This window comes from Artemia franciscana, chromosome 12 (assembly GCF_032884065.1).
Source record: "Artemia franciscana chromosome 12, ASM3288406v1, whole genome shotgun sequence".
NCBI classification, from domain to species: domain Eukaryota; kingdom Metazoa; phylum Arthropoda; class Branchiopoda; order Anostraca; family Artemiidae; genus Artemia; species Artemia franciscana.
This window is the reverse complement of record NC_088874.1, coordinates 23205635-23224385: the sequence shown is the minus strand read 5'-3', so window position 1 is coordinate 23224385 and position 18751 is coordinate 23205635. Positions and strand designations below refer to the sequence as shown.

Sequence of the window (18751 nt, the reverse complement as noted above, 5' to 3'; positions counted from 1 at the left end):
TATGAGGGGTTCATTGGAACATTTGAAATCATTGTGTAGGTCTTAAACTGAGTCTTAGGATTGTCTCTCTATATGTTTACAAGACAAAGGGTTGGATAAAAATGTCGTTGTAGGGCTTATAGAAGCTTGCTGTATTAAAAAATCGGGTTTGGTGGAAATTGATAACATAGAAAGTTTTGAATAGCCTTAGTACATAAATGAAACTTCGCAAAATTGCCAAAATGTCTATATATTTCCTATAGTCCACCGAAAATTACAAAAAAAAACAACAGTGATATATGTTTGGGCTCCCCAGAAACTGGCTAACAAACAGAGAGTTGGGTTACTAATGAAGTCTACCCAAAAGATGAAAACCCCTGAAACGCGTTGGGAAAGCCACCCGCTCAGTTTACGCATGTAAACAAAGTCGAAAATCGGTCTAAGTTGGTCAAACACTCAAGCACTAGAAAGAATAAGTGTTCTAAGGCTAGCTTCCAAAACCCGAGTTTGATCAATCCATAAGTTAAAAAAAATTAGTTAAAGCCCTCAAAATATAAAGCAAAAAGGTCTAACTAAAAAAAGTTGAACTTAAAAGACTTCTGAAATGAATAACAGCCAATGGCTCTCGAAAAAAATACAGTGGGATATACATATATCCTACAAAATAATAAAAATGTGAAACAAGTCATAATATATAGAAAAAATTGGTTAAAACCTTCAAGATATTAAAGAAGAACCTCTAACTCAAAGGAAACTAAACTTGAAAGGCTTCTGAAATCGAGTGACAGCAAAGGCTCTCGAAAAAAAAAAACCCAGTGGGATCTGCATAAACCCAAGAAAATATATTTTCTTTGTATTCCAACCATTATTACATTTTGAGCAATAGTTAAAAGCCTGAAAAAAATAGGTTTCTGAAAAAAGGGATGCACCCCCTCTGATATTCAATAAATCTGAATGAGAATCATCAAAAAACAGAATTTTTATTGTAATAATGCGTCGAAAGGATTGGGTTTCAGTATGATTCTAAATATATACATTTTATTAATTTATTATTATCCATCAAAAGCTACGAGATTGAGAAAATTTGGAAAGATTTGTATGTTTATAAGATTTTGCTTATCAGAAGATAACTTTGTAGAAACGCTAAATTTATACCCCGTCAAAATTGATTGATTACGACATGCGCTAGAGAGGGTTGAAAAGTAAAAATTCTGTCTATGAACGAAGAAAATATTAGCGTCAAGTCTTAGATACATGAAAAAATTATGCTGAGCAAGAAAATCCTATAAAAAAGCTATACCATGTCAGGATATCTAAAGCCCCCCCCCATGAAAATGTAAAACAAGGCTTTTCAAATTCGAGAAAGTGTTAGGGTCATAATACAAAAAAAAATGTAAGAATACAGAAAAAAGTATATCTTTTCTTGTATATTTTGAAATATTTGTGTGTCAGAAAACAAACTTAGAAAATCGGCAATTTGCGCTTCCACGCTCATTAATGGTGTTATCAGGGGTTGACAAAAGTCAATAATAATCATGCAAAAAAAGCTATGAGAAAACAACTTTATACCACGGAAGGTAAAAACTCCGCCCGAAATGTGATGAAAAGTCTATGCCCCATGACCTATTCCTTCTATTTAACATCCCAAATTTGAGAGATACCTGCTGCAAGTGTATTGGCCCCTCTTATTGTAACTATCGGTCATTATTACCCCCTGTCGCTTTGCCACTCTGTCTGTGAAGTTGAATTTTCATGCACTGGAACTATTAAACCAAGAAAATAGTAAAAAAAATAAAAAAATCTTAGAATAGAGAGAAAATCTGAAAATAATCAATCAAAACATGCTAATAGTCGAAAAAGATATTATCATTAAAGAAAAGGAAAAGATATCATTAAATTCTAAGTCTTGTTCTAACACAAAACTTAAAAAAAGAAAAATCGAAAGAAAATTTTGAATACTGCTAGTTCATAGGTAAAACCTTACTCCATGTGTATCCATGGCACCTTGAAAAAAGAATTTTTATGTAAATTGATAAGATAGAAAGTTTTGAATAACGAAAAAAGAATTATATATATATTATGGGCCCCAGGAAACACATACCAAAAGAAAGTGCATAGTTGGCTTTGGGAACAAACAAACAAGTTCTTATTGTTTAAGTCTTTCCGGACGAATGCGCTGTCAAAATGAGCAAAAATTAACAGGATAGGGCTGACAATTCCCATGCCTTCTTAAGACCAGAACATAATTCGCAAGTTATTTTTATTTCATTCCAAGTGTAAAACTGCAACAAATAACCATTAATAAATTAATGAAACGAAAAAGGAACAGAAATTACAATAGATAACGCTGTCAAATTCTACGAGTTAGTTTATTTCATTTCAAGTATAAAACTGCCACAATAACCATTAATACATTAATGAGCATATGTTAATGAAGTCAATTAACTAGAATTTTACCGATTTTTTTTTCTGACCCTTACTAAGAGATGCCGTAATCAATCAAACCTACTTGGACAAATTTTAAGTTTCTATGGAAGGGGTATCAAGTTACAGATTATTCAAAGATTTTTTTTCTCCGTATATGGTCACAAACTTGCATTTCTAAACATCTCCCAGGATTTTCCCTAGATTCCTTTCAGTTTTATTTCCAAATTCTCCCTGGGACAACTTTTAAATTTAATGGGGGACATCATTTCTTCAAAGATTGTTTTGTTAGTTTATGGTCACAAACTTGCAATTTCTAAACATCTCCCAGGGCTCATACATTGTTTTCAGTCTTATTTCCATATTAAATTAAAAAAAAAGTTTTTTAAACTTCAAGTAAGGAGCGACATTATAAATTAAAACGAACCAGAATTATTCCGTATATGAAAGGGGTTGTCCCCTCCTCAATGCCCAGCTCTTTACGCTAAAGTTTGACTTTGTCGCAACTCTACTTTTTAAAACAATAAAAAACCTTAGCGTAAAGAACATTGAGGAGGGGACAACCCATTTCATATACAGAATAACTTCTGTTCGTTTTAAGTTTTAATGTGGCTCCTTACTTGAACTTAAAAAAACCTCGTATTTTAATTTAGTTTCTGAACGTTTTTGAATTAATACATGTTTTGATTTCGGCTCACCGCACATGTGCATTTAAAACGAAACTTGCATATTAATATTTTTTGGCTAAATGGCTCTCTCATACTTTTGAATGGACAATTTTGAAAAATGGGGTGGGGGAGAAGGCCTAGTTGCCCTCCAGTTTTTGATTACTTAAAAATACAACTAGAACTTTTCCTTTTTTTTACGAACGTTCTTATCAGTAATAAATATACGTAAGGATCTTCTATATTTGTATTTTTTTTAATTACGTATATGAGGGGGTTCGCCCCTCGTCAATAACTGGCTCTTTACACTAAAGCTTGAATTTCATCCCAATTCTTTAATAATGCCCCTGGATCACAAAGGCCGTAAAATAAATAGTTGAAATTACTAAAAATACTTTAGCGTATAGAGCAAGGTATTGTGGACGAACCCCCTTATATACATAATATTTTCTGCTCGTTTTAAGTTTTAATGCTGCTCCTTACTTCTAGTTGAAATTTTTTTTTACTAATTTTCTTAATGCTTTTTTTTATAATGCTAGAAAATCCTGCACCCAATTTTGATTTTGGGTGATTCCCTATGTAGAGCCACTTTCTTTTGGTAGGTATTTCCTGGGGCCCATAATACATATAACTCTTTTTTCGTTATTCAAGTGATGGGTCCCTGACAAATCTTGTTTAACATTCCATCCATTTTTTATTATTTCAAGCTCCATATTTTTTTGTAAATCATAATTACGAAAAAATTGTAGTAAGCACAATTAGAAAGAAATTTCGAACACAAAATTCACACCAAGAAAACCGTAGGTCAAGTTTTTGCAGTAGATCAAGTTTTTAACGTCATCACTTAGAAAGGAGCAAAGGATAAACTGTAATTTCTTTAGCAATGAGAGAACTTTTAAAGTTGAAGAGGCACATCTGATATCATTTCTCTACCGCAATCCCAAGTGTAAAAAACCGAATGATAAGCTCAGGTGAAATCACGAACAGGAATGGGTAGAAACAATAGTTTTTTGGCCCCAGGCAAGAGTTCTACGATGCTTTCCAAAACGCAAAGTCAAATTCATCAATCCGGCCTAAGGTCCACACTTTTGTGCAAAAACCGCAGAAGTTAGACCCTTACCACTTTATAGGAATAAGCTGAAATCTGGGTGCTAGGGGAAAAAAAAATACGACAAAACCAAAATGTTGCTCTCGCAACACTATAAGGAGTCAAAATTGAGTACGATACTGTTACAGCAACAAACCAATCTATAACGCTTTTTATAGTTTTACACCAGCTGTAATATCACTTACTTTCAGTGTAAAATTAAGATTATCTTAAAAACATATTATAGCTGGTCTCACCAACTGTAACATCACTAGTGAGCAATGTTCAATTTTCAATTGTAAAAATAAACCTGCTTTAGTATTACACGAAATGAAGAAAGGTAAATCATAATATGAACTCTGAAAGTCCAGTTATTTCCTTATATACAATGGAAAATGTCCAGTTAGAAGTCAAATTTTAAAGCTAATCTACAGTCCTAATACTATCAAGATGTCTTCAGTTTGGACTTGTTTACAAAATGATCTTAAATGTCCCTTAAATGCTTTATTTTCAAACTCTAAAGTGTCCACAGATAGTTTACTTTTAATATATCAAACCCTGTATTGTTTTGTGTTTTCAGTAAAGCGTTAGTTTTCTACAATCCTACAAACATAGGAAAGCATCCTCATTTGGTTTATTTGTACTTGTTTTCTTCATGTATATTAGACAGACCGTGAAGTAACAAATTTTGTTTGTTACATGTTCTATTTTCACTCTTAAATTCCCTGAGAAAAATTGTTTTTTTTTTTAATTAATATTGCTAAGCATAATGGAGAAGCCTACTGTGGAAGGCTTCAAGCTCTTATTTGCAAAAATGTAAAGTTTTGCATTCTTTCCAGAAGAAAGATCACAAATGTGGGTTTATTTGTTCTCTTATGAGTAATTCTAATATCAATATCGTGGTATAAATTTAACAATGTGCATGTTTTTAATTAGTTCTGATTGCAGTATCACTCAGATCAATCGACAAGAATGATCAGCCTGTCGGTATAACAACTACCCCCCCACAAACATTTAACTAGTGACACCTTTGATTGGTACCAGACAAAGCTCACGAAGAGTTATTTCTGCTACCTCTCAAACTAAGTCTGTGGACTTCCATAATGTGACAACTCTTCAACAATTATTTTAATTTTACATTTTCCTATTATTTTCTTCAACCTTTATCTTGCCTAGTTAAATAATTCCACCCCCTAAAAAAAGAAAAAAATAGTTAAAATAGATAAAAATGTAAACATATATACTATAGGACATTCTGGCTGTATTTCAGAATGTACGTGGAATATTCCCAAACTCCTTCTTTTCTTCATTTTTTTTATTTTTAATACTCCTTTGGCTGGTCTATCTTGCATAGGGCTGGGACAATATGTCTAGTACCTAATCAGATGGATCCCTGACAAAGCTTGTTTTATATTTTATCCATTTTTTTCTCAAGCTCCAATTTTTTTTGTAAATCATAATCAAGAAAAATTGTAGTTACCACAATTAGAAAGAAATTTCAAACAAAAAATTATTTATTCAGTATTTTCGAAAATTCAATTAAAATTGCTTTTTCTTCAGTTCAGTTCAAAGCAAAATGTTGAGCATTGTTATTACGCTAAAGTTGTTTTTTTTTTACTTTTACTTTACCTCTATTGTCCTGAGAAAAATATATAAAAAGATTACAATTAAAAAGAAGAGTTTAATCGGACGTTTCAATAAATACAATATAAAAATCGCAGTTGCAGCACTCATAAAGTGATGTAAGTTTTCTGTGTATTTTTGACTTGTATTGTGCAGTCATATGAAGTCTTTTCGATCCCTTTCGACAATCGTGCATCCGGTAAAGCCCTTTTTCGTTAACTGGGGAAATCTGTTCTTCATTTTCTTCACTTGACCACCTAATATAAAAAAGAATTGTTTCAATTATAGTTACAGATAGGGCAGGTTAGCATAGATTATGCATAAATGATTCAATCTACAGTCAGTGTCTATTTATATATTAATACAAAAAGTGGTGACCCCAAAGCTTGCTTTAAAATTCAAAGGATACTACAGAACAAAAAAACTGACTATTAAAACAAGAGCCAAGAACTCATATGGTATGAGTTCTAGTAAAATTCTAAAATAAATATATTTATTTAAAAGGAAAATCAGAGGCTTAATGCCGGTCGGGATTTAAAATAAGAGCTCTGAGCTAAGAGGTCATTCTAAATATCAAAATTCATTAAGATCCGATCACCCACTCGTAAGTTATAAATACCTCATTTTTGAGGTAAAGTGTTTTCCAAGATTTCTGTTTTCCCCCTCCAACTCCCCCCAGTGTCAACAGAGCTGGTAAGGATTTGAAATAAGAGCTCTGAAACATGAGTTCCTTCAAAGTATCAAATTTCACTAAGATCTGGTCACCCGTTCTTAAGTTAAGATTACCTCAATCTTTCTAATTTTTCCAAATTAACACCCCCAGCTCCCCAAAGAGAACGGATCCGTTCCAATTATGCCAAACACATATCTATAACTTATGCTTATTCTTCCCAACAAGTTTCATCCCGATCTCTCCACTCTAAGCGTTTTCCAATATTTACAGTTTCCAAGATTTCTGTTTCCGAGTATCTGAGACATAAGATCCTTCTATATATCAAGTTTCATTAAGATCCAATCACACATTCGTAAGAAAAAGATACCTCAATTTTAACGTTTTCCAACAATTCCGGTTTCCCCCTCCAACTCTCCCAAAGTCTCCGGATCTGGTCGGGAATGAAAATGAGAGCTCTAAAGCACAAGATCCTTCTTAATATCATATTTCATTAAGATCTGATCACCCGTTCGTAAGTTACAAATTCCTCTTTTTTCTGATTTTTCAAATTGCCCCCCCCCCCCAACTATACCAAAGAGAGCAGATCCGGTTCAGTATATGTCAGTCACGTATCTTGGATGTATTTGTCAGTCATATATCTTGTATCTTGGACTTCCCATCAAGTTTCATCCTGATCTCTCTGCTTTAAGCGTTTTCCAAGATTTCCGCCCCCCCCCCAATTACGCCGAATCCGGTATGAAATTTCATTAAGATCTGATCCCTCCTTCGTAGGTTAAAAATACCTGATTTTTTCTATTTTTTCAGAATTAACCTCCCAGATGGTTGAATCAGGAAAACGACAATTTCTAATCTAATCTGGTCTGGTTCCTGATACGCCTGCCAAATTTTATTGTCTTAGCTTTCCTGGAAATGCCTAAACTAGCGAAACCGGGACAGACAGACCAACATAATTTAGGATCGCTATATGTCAATTGGTAGATACCAGGTGCCATAAAAACGACTTTTTTACAGAACATGGTTCTCACTTGTATATCTTGCATGCAATGCATCTAGGAGGAGAAAGACGCTGGTAGAAAATTTTCCAGGGTGGGGGAGACACAAAAATATCAGTGGTGGTTGAGTGACAGAGACCCAACCGTACGTTTTTTTCGTAGGAATAAGTTTGTTTTAAATACTCTGAGGGAAAACTCTTAAATGAAAAGAGCAATTAAATTGTATGCAAAATGAAGCAAAATACAGTAAATTTAAACGAAAAGGACTCCTGGTAAAGGGATCAATTTATTTAATCAATAATATATTTAATAGTTATATATTGAATTTTAAAAGAAAATCGAAACCCAAACCATAATTACAGAAAGATTTATTGTTTCCGTAGATTATAATAGATGTAGACTTATCTTTATACAATTTTCTACGTCTTAGAACAGTTTACAGAATGAGTAGAGATGCTCAAGAATCATCAAAAATGATCCTGCCTGCATAGATGCCCCGTTCTGGTTTTATAACGGCCATGTAAAATGTACCTCTTTCATAACAGGATAATTCTCCCCCTCGAACTTAAATCCCTTATATATTCAGACATTAAAAGCTAGAATAGCGAATCAAAAGCAAAATTTAAATTTACTATCCAGCTGTCGAATTAACCCTCTATCTTTTTATGGTCCTATTCAACTAAATAAAATGGACAGGTTCAAAAAAATTTCATCACAAGAAGATTTTATCAAATAGTTTGTGATTAAAAAACTAGAAGTAAAAAGTGACTTGGACCAATATTCACCAAAACTAAAAATAAAATTCTCATGACAATTGCTATACCGGCAGTATAGGCTTTTATGTTGATTAAATAAAAAAAATTAAAAACAAGTTTCTTAACTGCAAGTAAGGAGCGACGTCCAAACTTAAAACGAACAGAAAATTTTCCGTATTTGAGAGGAAATGTCTCCTCCTCAACGGCCCGCTCTTTACTCTAAAGTTTGACTTTTTGTCAAAATTCTACTTTTTAATTTCTGTTAGAACTAGCCCTCTCGCGACATTACAGGACCACTGGGTCGATACGATCAACCCTGGAAAAAAAATAAAAGGACCCTGGAAAACAAACAAAAAAAGAACAAACAAATAAACACGCATCTGTGATCTGTCTTCTGGCAAAAAATGCAAAATTTCACAATTTTGTAGCTAAGCAGCAATAAAAAAAGCAGCAATTTCTTTCCCCTATTTTAGTTTGAACTTTGTTCTTTACTTACACCAGAAAAAAAACCTTTATTTAAATTAATTTTGTATGTATTTTAGGTTTTACAAATATTGACAATATTTTTTTTTCAACTTAGACAATGAAACTTCACGAGCTTTTTTTAAAATGGGGCAACCAATGTAGAATAAATTTGCATCTCCCAGAAGGGTGGCGATTTTTGCCATTTTGCTTTGCAAAAAGGAAATTTTGGCCCGACCAGGGCCAAAATACTATCTCGCCAATATGGGACAGCCGTTCAGTTTAGAACTACTTACGACCAATTATACATGGCCGCCCTGTTTCAGAGGTCATGATGGCTCATTAGTCCCTAAACTTACAAACAGTCCATACAAAATGAAAGTCTATTATTTAGAACGTATTTACAGTTTTGCAAGTGGAAATATGCTATAGCATATCAGCAATTGGAGGAGGATATATGGAGGTCCAAGCCATTTTTCACTTTGTAATATTAATGATTTCAGGTTGATTTCATTAATATCAGCCTATAATATTAATAAGATTGATGTACTGGGAACCGATTAGTGATTTTTCTGTGAGGGAATGGGGAGATGCAATACAAAAGAATATCTTTTTAATTCCATTGTCTCTCAACTCCTAATAAGAGGTCCCTCCTATCAGGTTTGAGAAGGGTTTTATTTGGTTATAACAGGAATTTGTTTCTTTTTAATAAAAAAAACACTGCTTTTTGGAACTAAAAGCGGGTATGGCATGTGAGGCAGGACCGGGAAAGATCCCTGTGAAAGTACCGCGGCAACAACCTGCATTTAAAAAAAAGTTTTGTGAAAGAAGCTCAGAATTAAGAAAGTTTTTTACATTACCTTTCCTTGTTTCCAGAAGCCATTATTTAAAAGTATAGGAAAACACACTACTGATCTACTGACTGACTACCTCAATGCTGATCTACTGACTGACTAAATTGAAAATGAACATCTTTAACTTTATTTTAAATTTTAATCCCTAGGGATGCAAATTTCGGGTGCGAATAAATCAATTTACCTCTTAATAGACATTCCTCACTAATTAATCTTTTCAATATACAAATTTATGAAAATAATGTTTCAATTATGTCTTTGTGTCACCTCTGTTTTAATTAGGTAGACTGGATTGTCAAACAATTGTACTGAAAAATAGATGAAAGATAGGAAGAGAATGTACTGAGCATAATAAGGGATATCAGAAAGAGAAGAAATCATCGTTGTCACTTCTAAGGGTCGTATCTAATATGGTTGCACTTCTGATGTAATTTTAAACCATTTGTTGAGCTGATCTAAATGGGAGAATTAACAGCGCAACTGAGGATTAGGAAGGCAACTGAGATCAGGTGAAGTGGACATAAATGGCTCTGCTTATACACCCTTTAGAACGTTCTCACCTTTCTTCAGTAAAGAGGCATCTCTGTCAAATTATTTTCGCTGCTCCTGCTGAAGCCCCGAACAATTTTTCTGGTTTGTTCGAGTAGCATGATCTTCCAGAACCTTGTATTTTATGTTTGTTGTTATTTTGTTTGAGTAGTATATCCTCGCAAGTGTCACTTTTTGGTATATTACCAGTTGACTTTATTTTTGCTTTTGAAAATAAATTATCACTAATTAAATTACTTCTGTGCTGTAAACCAAACCTGGGGGAGGATGGTATCCCCCTCCTGTGTTCCAATGTGTTTAACTGTACTCAGAATTAAAACTGCTAGCGTTTACCTTGTCATAATATAATTTCATGGCTATAAACTGCAAAGGGGATCTTTTAATTGAAAATTCAAAGTCCTAGTGCCCTTTTCAAGAGCCAATAAAGTTTGTTCGGCAAAGACCAAATTTTGACATTGTCATTTTCTTAAAAATAGTAAAAAAAAAAATCAAATAATTACACATCCGAGGATGACATGATCCCTTGCAGCTCTCTTGGCAAGGGCTATAGATTACGTAATTTGCCTATTTTTTAAATAGGATTTGTTGAAAGGGGGCAGTGTTTGATCCTAGACGCGTCCGAAAAGGCTATGGGTATCCAGGAGAATTTTCAGGGAATGTTGAGCTAAGTCAAAAGACTATATGCATCTAGGTTGTCAAAAGGGCGTATCTGCAAGATTTTTGGAACGGCTAAGGGTGCTAACTTTAAACTTTCTGGGCTACCACTGCTACTTGCGACAACTACTAATTGTGACTGAATGCAACTACTTGCGAACGTGGCTGCAACCACTTGCGACTGCAATGGATGCTTAAATCATTAAGATAATCTAACTCGAGAAACGTTTTTTTTTCCTATTGGATTCCGTAACCTCCCATCGCCTTTCCCGTGCTCCTTAAGACAGTGCTACAGCAAATTCCCGATTTCTGTCGATTCGTGCCGCAACACAACAAAGTTGGCCTGACGAGAGCCGAATAATGCCAATCAGAAATTTTGAGATTTCTAGTTACTTTAGAACTGTTGAACGACTATTTTCGTAGGCTCCAATTGTTAAAGTCCATACCGCCACTAACATGTATTTTTGTCCCTAAATATATATACATTCCATGAAAAATGACTGGTCGTTATATGGAATTTGTATTACTAGAACACATTACTAACGGCTATACAGCATGGCAGATTTTTTCAAACCTACTATAGGGAGGGTGTGGGGGTGCTGACAGCCTCCAGAAGTACATATGCAGAACTAATTTTTCCAACTTTTCGTTGGAGATACTTCAAATCTGTATGGATACAAGGGGGGTGCCCCCCAGAAACAATTATTATAGTTTCAAGTTTAGATGTTACTCTTTGCTTTCATTTGAAAAACTGTGTATCATTTGAACGTGTATTATACCCATTCTACTACAGACATATATTTAAGTATTTGGATTTACATTTATAAATTTCCCTGTTTATGAAATATTTCTTATAGCATTTGCTCTTTTAACAACACTATTTATTTTTTTTCTTTGTCGTTTTGTACTTCTTTAAATTTCATATAGCTGAAAGAAATGTAAACATTCAAGCTGAAAAAAATGTCGATATTTTGCATGTAATTTCCCTATATCTTCAGATCTTACCGCCCTCTCCTACAGTGGCAAGCTTGTGTTCGTAGCTTTTTATACCAAGGCACTTGCCTGGCCAAATATTACTCTGAATGTGTACGGAAGGTAATCTGGCGAGACAAGCATTTGAATAGTGTTTTACAATCAAAGCTCGATAATATGCTGAATTTTACAATCTTATTCACGTATTTCTAGGCTTTACAGTTTTGAGGCATCCATCGAATAAAAAAAAAAACTTTCAAGGGTATTTCAATCGAAAATAAGATTTAGGAAAATTTTCCATTCGATTCCCTTAGATTTAGAAAAATATATTTTTCCTCAATGGGAACTTCCTGGGAAGGTGCAAAGAGGTAGGCCTTGAATAAATTGGGTTGGAGGAGGAGCGTGCGTAGCTGTGTTGGCCTAAGTCGGCTTGGTGCTGTGGTGAGTTATTAGTAGTAGCAGTAGTATTTTGCATCCAATAAAAAAAATCTTCCCCCATATACAGTTTAATGAATTGGCGCCACTGATAGAACTGTGGGATCAAACCCACAGAGGTGGGGTGACCAACAAAGGGTAAAATTGTAATGCTTTCTCTAGGGTCATACAAAAACTATTTTTGCTTTTCATTGCAGCTGTAGCCGCTAGATTACGCTCAGGCACCATCATCAGACAACTCGTCAGTTTTTCTCCTCCACAACAGCAACAACAGCTCTGTAAATTCATGATTATATTTTTATTACATAGCGACGGCAGCAGTGGAAGAGACAATCGTATATAATAATGTTACAAGTATAACTAAAATTACGTTTTTAAGGAATTGAAAAAGATTACCTATTGCAATAAGTCTCTCTGTGTCAGTCAAGTTACTCCAATCTCTAAACCAAGTTTGACTAAGCTTCCACAGTCTTTTCTGTAAAATTTCATTATAATAAAAATATAGTCCTAACCCTTTTAATCCCTCAGTGGGTTGATTTTTGACTCCCCCTGTCAGGAACTATGAGAATTGATGAAAATCTTACGCACTCTGGAAGAACAGTTTTTCTGCTTTTTTCACCATCCCCAATCCAAAAAGTGTCGAATTTTTGTATCTTAACGTTTTCGAGTTACAGTTTATGATCCGAAAAGTAATTATAAAAGATTTTGACAAAAAGAAGAACAAAAAACTTCCAAAGCAGTATTTCTTCTCCTCTACAAAGCTAAAGCGCGCTTTTGAAATTACAGGTTAATGATATTTTATGCATTTTTTGTACGCCCTCCCCCCTCATCGAATAAAAATCCTGCATCCGCCCCATTTATTGGATACCCACAGGTAATACATTCAGAATTGTTTGCCAAAATGCGGTACTGTTCTCTATTGAAAAGCCAGGCTGTCATTCGCTCGTGCTCACCTTTCAAACGGTAAGTTTGTCTAGCCCTTAAAACTGAGTTACTATGTTCCCCGCAACTAAACCAAATTAATAGAAAATGGTAGTCAAATTTTATCTCAAATTAGCTGTAACAACAACAGATGATTCGCAATTAAAACATTCATAAAGGATCTGAAATATTCGTCGTTTTGTATCGGGTTTGGTGTATGCTGCAATGTACGGCCGGGGTTGCTGTCCTTTACACTTGTGGCTGTGGAAATGACTTTGTTGTTCATCGATCGACGATGCTGAACCTCTTGCGCTAAAAAGAAACATCTTATGAATCATCTTACCTTGTGCATACAAAAATTCTGTATTAAAATAAAGGGATCAGCGAAAGAGCTCTATTATTTTTCCAATCATCATAGTCTATTTTGCTCCTTTACTACAGAAATATATCTTTACTATTGCAATTGTCTGTTACTGCTACTGAACAAACAAACCTTTGATACAGTGGCGCCATTTCAGAAAACCTTAGGGGGGGGCCAAAAATCGATTTTGGGCCCCCATCCAGCCTTAAAAATTTTAAAATTTTCGAACATGCCTTTAGGTACCGTACTACCTTTGGGGTTCATATTTTGCAGCTTATTTAGGGACCAAAAACAGTACCAAAATAGAACATTTACTGTATAAATCAGAAACTTACGTACAGTTACTTCAGCAATGGATATCTCCTTTGCTTCATTTTTGCGAAGTCGTCGACAAGCTTCTCAAAATTGAGCTCCTTCACTGCAGCTTTCTCAGAGAATATAAGCAGCAAATGCGAAAGTCGCTCGTTTTCCATCGTTGTCCGGAGGTAGTCCTTCACAAAGGTCAACACAGAGAAAAAACGTTCATTTGAGCACGTTGTGAGCGGGAGTGTGAGGACTACCCTGACGACCTTAAGAAGCTCAGAATAAGCTTCTTTCAATCCTCCGAGTTGTTCGAAGACATCTAAAGCATTTGCCGGTTTCTGTGGAAGCTGCGACACAAATGCACGAGCTATTAAAGCTTGACACTTCAGCTGCATAGTATCGATTCCCGCCTGATCGAAGTATGTCGCGATCACAAAAAGTAAATCTGAGTCCATAAAATCTGTGGATTTGGGGTTAAGGCAACGTGTGGCTTCTAGCACTGGCAGTTGGACAGAAAAACGCTCTTCAAACTCATTTAACACTCTGTCCAAAACCTCGTAGAACTCTCTCCGCATTTTGTCTTCCGTTGTTGTGCTTTCGGAGTCAATGTTGTGCTTTCCAATTGTTGTTGTCGTCAAATAGTCTCTTAGTCTTCCGGATATCTTCTGAACTCGTTTTGATTTAACAGGTATGGCTGAAGAGAGAGCACTTGTTTCCGACAGATCAGCTCCGACATTAATGGCCATCTCTTTAGACTTGCCGTATAGGACACGAAAATACTCGTCATCACGCATTTTCCTCAGTTCGTTCTTTGTTGCACTGATCAAAGTGCAAGCTTCTGAGATGACCAGATCTGCTGCCTGTAGTTGTTCAGAAAGAGGGTTTATCACTGCAAGAACTTCGTGAATGACATGCAAACTGAATATGAAGGGAAACGACTCTAGCTGGTTCTTAAGGCCCGTAGCTTCTGCCGCTGCCTCCCTGTCAGAAGATTCTTGAACTACTGACAGAACTGCGAGTATGCAGTCATATCTAACCAGGATCTTAGCCACTGATCTATACCAGTAAGACCAACGTGTCACTACTGTCCTTTCAAGCGTTAGCACAGGCACATTGGCAGTTTTCTGGGCTTCGACGAACAACTGGTATCGAGTGTTGCTGTTGGAGACGAAACTGTAAACTGTTTGCAAAACTGAAAATACTGATGAAATTCTTTGTATTTTCTGCATACAATCGCCAATGACAAGGTTAAGTCTATGGGAATGACAGTGTGTGTACACCGCTTGTGGTGCTTTTTCCCGGAGACGGGCCTGTACTCCTGAAAAGTGTCCGCTCATTACACTGGCCCCGTCATAGCACTGTCCAACACACTTTGACCAGTCAAGGCCGATACCCTTTATTTCGTTGTAAATGAAGTCGGCCAAACTCTCAGCGTCAACCTTGCGCATGTGGTAGCAACCTATGGCCCTTTCTTTGATTTTCAGGTCATGAACATAGCGCACTAAGATCGCGAGTTGTTCCTTTTTCGAGAGGTCTTTTGTCTCGTCAACAAGAACGGCAAAATATTTTGCTTCTCTGACTTCTTTCGCGATAGAACTTTTGATTTCATTTCCTATGACCTCAATGTAGTCGTTTTGGTACTCGTGTGACATGTAATGGCCATAGGCCTTACGAGAGTTTTTCATCAAGTCAGGGTTGATTTCTGTTAAAAGATGTACTGTCTCTACGAAATTCCCTTGATTGGCACTAGACTCCCCTTCATCATGGCCACGAAACGCAAGACCTTGTCGTCCAAGTAATGCTGTAGTTTTTAGTAGAGCTTTTACGTACTGTCTATTCTCTAGTATTTCTTTTTCGCGTTCTTTGGAGAGGCATGACGCAACAGATTCGGCCGCCTCCGTCTCAATAGCTTTAAACTGAGTCAAAGAAATGGTACATGCTTTGTGTCGGTCGCTGTTTTCGTGCTGCCGTATCAGTTCAGAAATGTCTTTCCACTTTCTAAATCCTATATCAATGAATGCTCTAGCTCCATACCTTTCGCCTGATCTTAGCGAGGATCCACTGAAATGTCGGCAATTGAAACAGAACACCGAGTCCTGTTCTTTCGAATATTCGAGCCATGGGTATTTCAAGAAATAGGAGCTGTTAAATTTTCGTTTGCGATTCCCGATGGTAGTGGCGGGATAGTCAGTCAAAACTGGTTGGCAGGGGTTATCATACGGGTTCACGGACAAATCGGTGCTGATCGTTCTGGAAGCCATTTCCTCCGTTTGTGGTTCGCGCAGGTTTGTCTCCTCAGAAATGAGTCTCACGTCCAGGGTCTGCTCGTTTCTCGGTAAAACCTCGGTTGCCGATGGGTTGTCCCTTGACGTCCCAGCATCACTATCCTACAGAGTAATCAAGTTTTAATTAAAAACAAATTAAAAGTGATGTCCCAGTTACTTCTTTTACCAGGACGTGAATTGTACATAATTAACATAGAAAACAACACAAAATTTAGAGCAAGCAACAACAAAAAACATAATCAATTCAACTACGAAGCTATAATCAATTAGTTCGTGGTAACGAACTTCAAGTAAAAAAGCGACACGGCTCAATAGTAACCGAAACTCTAAAACCCGGAATTTTGATACCTATAGATGCATCAAAAGAATCAGATTTGTACGCTAATTTCAAATATATAAGTTGTATCAAATTTAGTTTTACCCATCAAAAGTTACGAGCCTGAGAAAATTTGTCTTATGTCCGAAAAAAGGGGAAAACACCCCCCCCCCTGAAAGTAATATAACCTTAACAAAAATATCACCATTTAATTCAGCGCATCACTGAACTTTACTGCAGGAGTTTCAAGCTCCTATCTGCTAAAATGACGAATTTTGGATTTTCTTGCCAGAAGAAAGATCAAGGACGCGTGTTATTTTTTTTCCAGGGGTGATCGTATTGACCCAGTTGTCCTAGAATATCGCAAGAGGGCTCATTCAAAGGTAAATTAAAAGTTCTAGTGCCCTTTTTCAAATGAAAAAAAATTTGGAGAGCAACTAGGCCCCATCCCACCCTCTTTTTACCCTAAGTCACCTGATCAAAATTTTGAAACAGCCATTTTGTTTAATATATTTAAAAATTTAATAAATATGTCTTTAAAGATGCCTTAATTGTCCAAAGTCTCTGGGGGAAGGTGTTCAATTTGTGGACTTTGCCCTTTTTTATAAATAGTTTTTTTTATAAATAGTATAGGTAATTGCGAAGTATACAAACATTTTCAGTTTTTTTCTGGTGGGGGGGCAGCTCGAGCAGAGGAGGTTATGTAGGAGGATCTTTCCATGGAGAAACTTTTCATAGGGGAGCTGAATTTTCGATCAAGGGGGCACTGGATTTCCAAGCACTATTAAAAAAAGAATAAGAAATTAAATGAAAAAAAAGTTTCTTCAACTCAAAGTAAGGAGCAGGATTGAAACTTAAAACGAAAAGAAATTATTACATATGAGAAGGTTCACCCTTTCGTCAATACCTCGCTCTTTACGCTAATTTTTTTTTTTAGTACAAAATTCCTATACAAAATTTCTTTATATATCTTGCTTTCTATTTACTGGCTCAATTTCACGCTTGGAAGTGTTAAGGGTAATTGTCCCAGTAAATTTTAACCAGGATTGTATTGTTCAGAGGATGTTTCCAAGGGGGATTTCTCCGTGGAGGTGAAGCCAGACTTCCTGGCTTTATTTAAAAAATGATCAGAAATTAAATAGAAAAACAGTTTTTCAACTGAAATTAAGGAGCATTATTAAAACTTAAAAATAACAAGAATTATTACATATACGAGGGGGGTTGCCTCCTCCTCAACACTGCGCTCTTTATCCTAAAGTTTAAATTTTGTCCCAATTCTTTAAAAATGACTCCTCAAACACAAAGGGCGTTTTATTAAAACAGTAAGTAACTTTTTTACAAATGCTGAAAAACTTTAGCATGAAGAGAATGGTGTAGAGGAGGGGGAAGACCCCCTCCTCTATGGGGGCACTGTGGGGGACTTGGGGTGGATCCGGATTTCTGGCAATTCCGCGAGATCGGTACTTCCTGACGCAATAGGACAAAATTTAAAATGTGGTAGATTTACTTACAGTCGGTTTGAAAAACGAAGCCAATCGTCGTTGCATCTTTATTTCTTCTTCTTTCCTTTGGGCTTTTATTTTCCTTTTTTTTGCACCACTCGCACCGGATGAACTCATGTTTCAATAATCCGATTTGAACTTGAACACAACTTAACACTGTTTCACGGTTCTTTATTTGATGAAGGGTAACGAGAAACTAAATACAAACCCTGGTCTGGATACCCAATTTCCAGATTGTTTTTCCAGAAATTTCCAGATGTTAGCCTACACATAAATGTGCCGACTGACGGGATTCATTAATCACTGGAGAGACTTCAATGTCACAGAAGCACCCGAGCCCAGGAAGGACTTTACTTTACAAACCCCTGCCAAAAGGGTGACCATAAATTAATTAGAGAGAACGGCAAAAACAGGATACTTTCTTGAAATGCAATAATCGTCGAGTATCTTGAATTTGCTATTTAGTAATAATTCACAGTAGAAATACGGTAAAAAAAAAAGAGAAAAAAGTAGAACAAGGACGAATAAACAAAGAATTACGTGGTTGAAATTGGGCCCCTCCAGAAATCAGGGGGGGGCCATGGCCCCCCCCTGCCCCCCCCAAATGGCGCCACTGCTTTGATAGTGAAATTTTACAAAATTCCTATGTTCCCAAGCCCATGTTCAGGTATATATGTATAATTGATACTTACGTGTTATAGCGACCGTACCAAAGAAATGAAGTTAGGCTAGTCAAAATGAAAGATACCTAAATAGGGTGAAATTATAATATTTAAGCAAAACAAAAAAAAATGCAAGCTACAACAGAGAACTATGGAAAGCAGGCCCCCTCAGAACTCATTAAATTAACTACCTAACCGCCTCTATGCATTAAACATTAAATTTTAATATACTTGCATAGATACCGTTAAACTCGCTCAGGCTAAAGTGATTATCTTC

General features: G+C 35.8%; 2 protein-coding genes across 13 annotated transcripts in view; both read right to left on the bottom strand.

Moving 5' to 3' along the window:
* LOC136033883 (uncharacterized) overlaps positions 1-18751 on the bottom strand; it is a 611411-nt gene that overhangs the window by 461597 nt on the left and 131063 nt on the right. The window lies entirely within an intron of this gene.
* On the bottom strand, positions 10728-18393 carry LOC136034157 (zinc finger MYM-type protein 1-like). The gene is made up of 3 exons (XM_065715340.1): positions 17822-18393; positions 13967-16096; positions 10728-10898 (listed from the first exon to the last, which is right to left on the bottom strand). The coding sequence occupies exons 1-3, from the start codon at positions 17927-17929 to the stop codon at positions 10728-10730; spliced, it is 2409 nt and encodes an 802-aa protein (XP_065571412.1). The 5' UTR covers positions 17930-18393.